Raw genomic sequence first — 2,150 nt, 5'->3', positions numbered from 1 at the left:
TCTTCCGTAGATGTTGAGTCCAAGCTAAAAACTCATCCACAGACTTTGTTTAGGTTGATTGAGAACTTAAAAAATTAGAATCACAGGCTGCAGCTGGGACCATTAACCTTGATAAAGTATCCTCTCTTTCCATTCACTGCAATCACGTCTTCTCTCTTTATCTTAAGGATCATAAAAGCATGATTTGTCTCTCTTATTTTGACAGGTTTTATCCCACCTCCGCTGATCTTTGGGGCTGGAATTGACTCCACGTGTCTGTTTTGGAGCACGTTCTGTGGCGAGCAAGGAGCCTGCGCGCTGTACGACAACGTGGTCTATAGATACCTGTATGTTAGTATTGCTATAGCCCTGAAGTCTTTTGCATTCATCTTATATACAACGACCTGGCAGTGCTTGAGGAAAAACTATAAAAGATACATCAAGAACCACGAAGGTGGTCTCAGCACTAGTGAGTTTTTTGCCTCTACTCTCACCCTAGACAATCTGGGGCGGGACTCGGTGCCCCAAAATCAATCACATAGGACAAAATTTATCTATAACCTTGAAGATCATGAGTGGTGTGAAAATATGGAGTCTGTTTTATAGTGACTGTGGAGGGGTGAACTACATTAATAATACAAAGGTCCTTTTTAATAAAAACAAGAAGAGAGCACGAATGAAGAAACACAACTGCAAAACAACAACAGCAACACAGGAAACTTTTGTCTTTTTCTCAAAGTCAGACCCAGCCAGGATTCTTGAGAACAGCATCTTTTAATGGGATCACTTGTGGCATCCTGTGGGGTGATGGAGAAAGCAGAGAGCTGCTGTGGCTGGGTACCAGCCCCTTTGATGACAGTACGAGCTTCCAAGAAGGGCATCTGCAGAGGTTCATCGGAGAGCTCAGCAAACGGACAGGCTTGGGCACGAGGCATAGAGAAAGCAAGGTGGTAACGGCGATGCTGGAATAGGCGTTTGTTGTTGCAAACGGGGTCCCAGGGATACGTGGAGCCCCGCAGCATGGGCTGAAGGGTTAGCCAGTTTGGGTGCTGTTCAAACCCGCTGCGCTCCGTGATGGCAAAGAGGGAGCGGTGCTGGAGTTGTTCCACCAGTCACACTCTGTCACCAGCCACGAGTCCACAATAAATACCTTGAAAGCTGCTGGAAACCTTCCAGGTGGCGAGCAATTCTGTCAGAGGTATCGGAGTCCTTCCAGACGGGGCTTATTCGCAGATTGCAGCTTTGTGGTTGTCTGTGAATAGCTGTGCTCAGATCTCTCAAACCCAGTAAAGTTCAAGACATTTGCTCACACTTGCCAAACGTGCTGTCATTTTTAAAGGGGGATGAATTCCAAATACTTGTCTGTGTAGTCCTCTAATAAGATTTTTTTAAAAATTATTTTCAAATTTATGTTAACCCTTAAATCGCTGACACTTTTCCATAGGGAGGATTTATTTATGCTAGTTTGGGGAAGGATCCTGTTTAATTCACCCAAACATAATGTGACTCAAGGGGTTTGTTTAATCCTCTGCGGTTTTTATCCATACGCCTTCCTTCTAATATGCTACCAAGCCAATGAAGACACATAATATGTTTTTAAAAAAGAGAACGAATGCACTGTGTCTCTATAAAAACAATTGTCAGTTGGAGAATTACAGATAATATGATGATTTACATAATATAGTTTTTTCATATTCTATGTGACTCAGTGAATACCTATATATATGGAGAGGCTGTTTATGTTCTCTCCAGTTTTTAAATATATATATATATATATAATTTGCAATCTAGAAATTGTGTGGTGGATGTTTTCTTTAAAGTAAGTGTGTGTGTGTGTGTGTGTGTACAAGATGAAAGGAATACTGACCTTAATCCTGCAACCCTCACAACTGATATTTTTCTTCACCTGAGAAACTCCACTGACTTCAGTGGAAGCCATGTGAGGAAGGTGGAATAATCTCCCCTCCTGGAGGCCACATTTTGCCCTTAGATGTGCAAATAGTGTTCCTATGGAAGGCTGGGTTATGGGAGCAGAGGCTGGCCAGCATTGAGCACCTCTGAAATTTTCATTTAGATCCTCAAGAGGCACCCATGCAGGAGCAGGTTTGGCTTTGCTTTTGCAATGCAGACTTATCTAAGCCTGCAAAAATCATGGGGAAGCTTTCATCTGA

At 42.7% G+C, this 2,150-nt stretch overlaps 1 protein-coding gene across 1 annotated transcript in view; it reads left to right on the top strand.

Moving 5' to 3' along the window:
• The window catches only part of SLCO3A1 (solute carrier organic anion transporter family, member 3A1), a 182,406-nt gene extending 181,491 nt beyond the window's left edge, over window positions 1-915 (top strand). The window contains exon 13 of the mRNA XM_009335230.1: window positions 206-915. Within this exon, the coding sequence (XP_009333505.1) occupies window positions 206-585 (380 nt within the window). The 3' untranslated portion in view covers window positions 586-915. The remainder of the gene's footprint in view (window positions 1-205) is intronic.
• The last annotated feature ends 1,235 nt before the right edge of the window (window positions 916-2,150 follow it).

The sequence above is a fragment of the Pygoscelis adeliae genome, unplaced genomic scaffold (genome assembly GCF_000699105.1).
Source record: "Pygoscelis adeliae isolate BGI_AS28 unplaced genomic scaffold, ASM69910v1 Scaffold21, whole genome shotgun sequence".
Lineage (NCBI taxonomy): Eukaryota > Metazoa > Chordata > Aves > Sphenisciformes > Spheniscidae > Pygoscelis > Pygoscelis adeliae.
The sequence above is the reverse complement of the archived record's forward strand: the minus strand, read 5'-3'. Positions and strand labels throughout refer to the sequence as shown.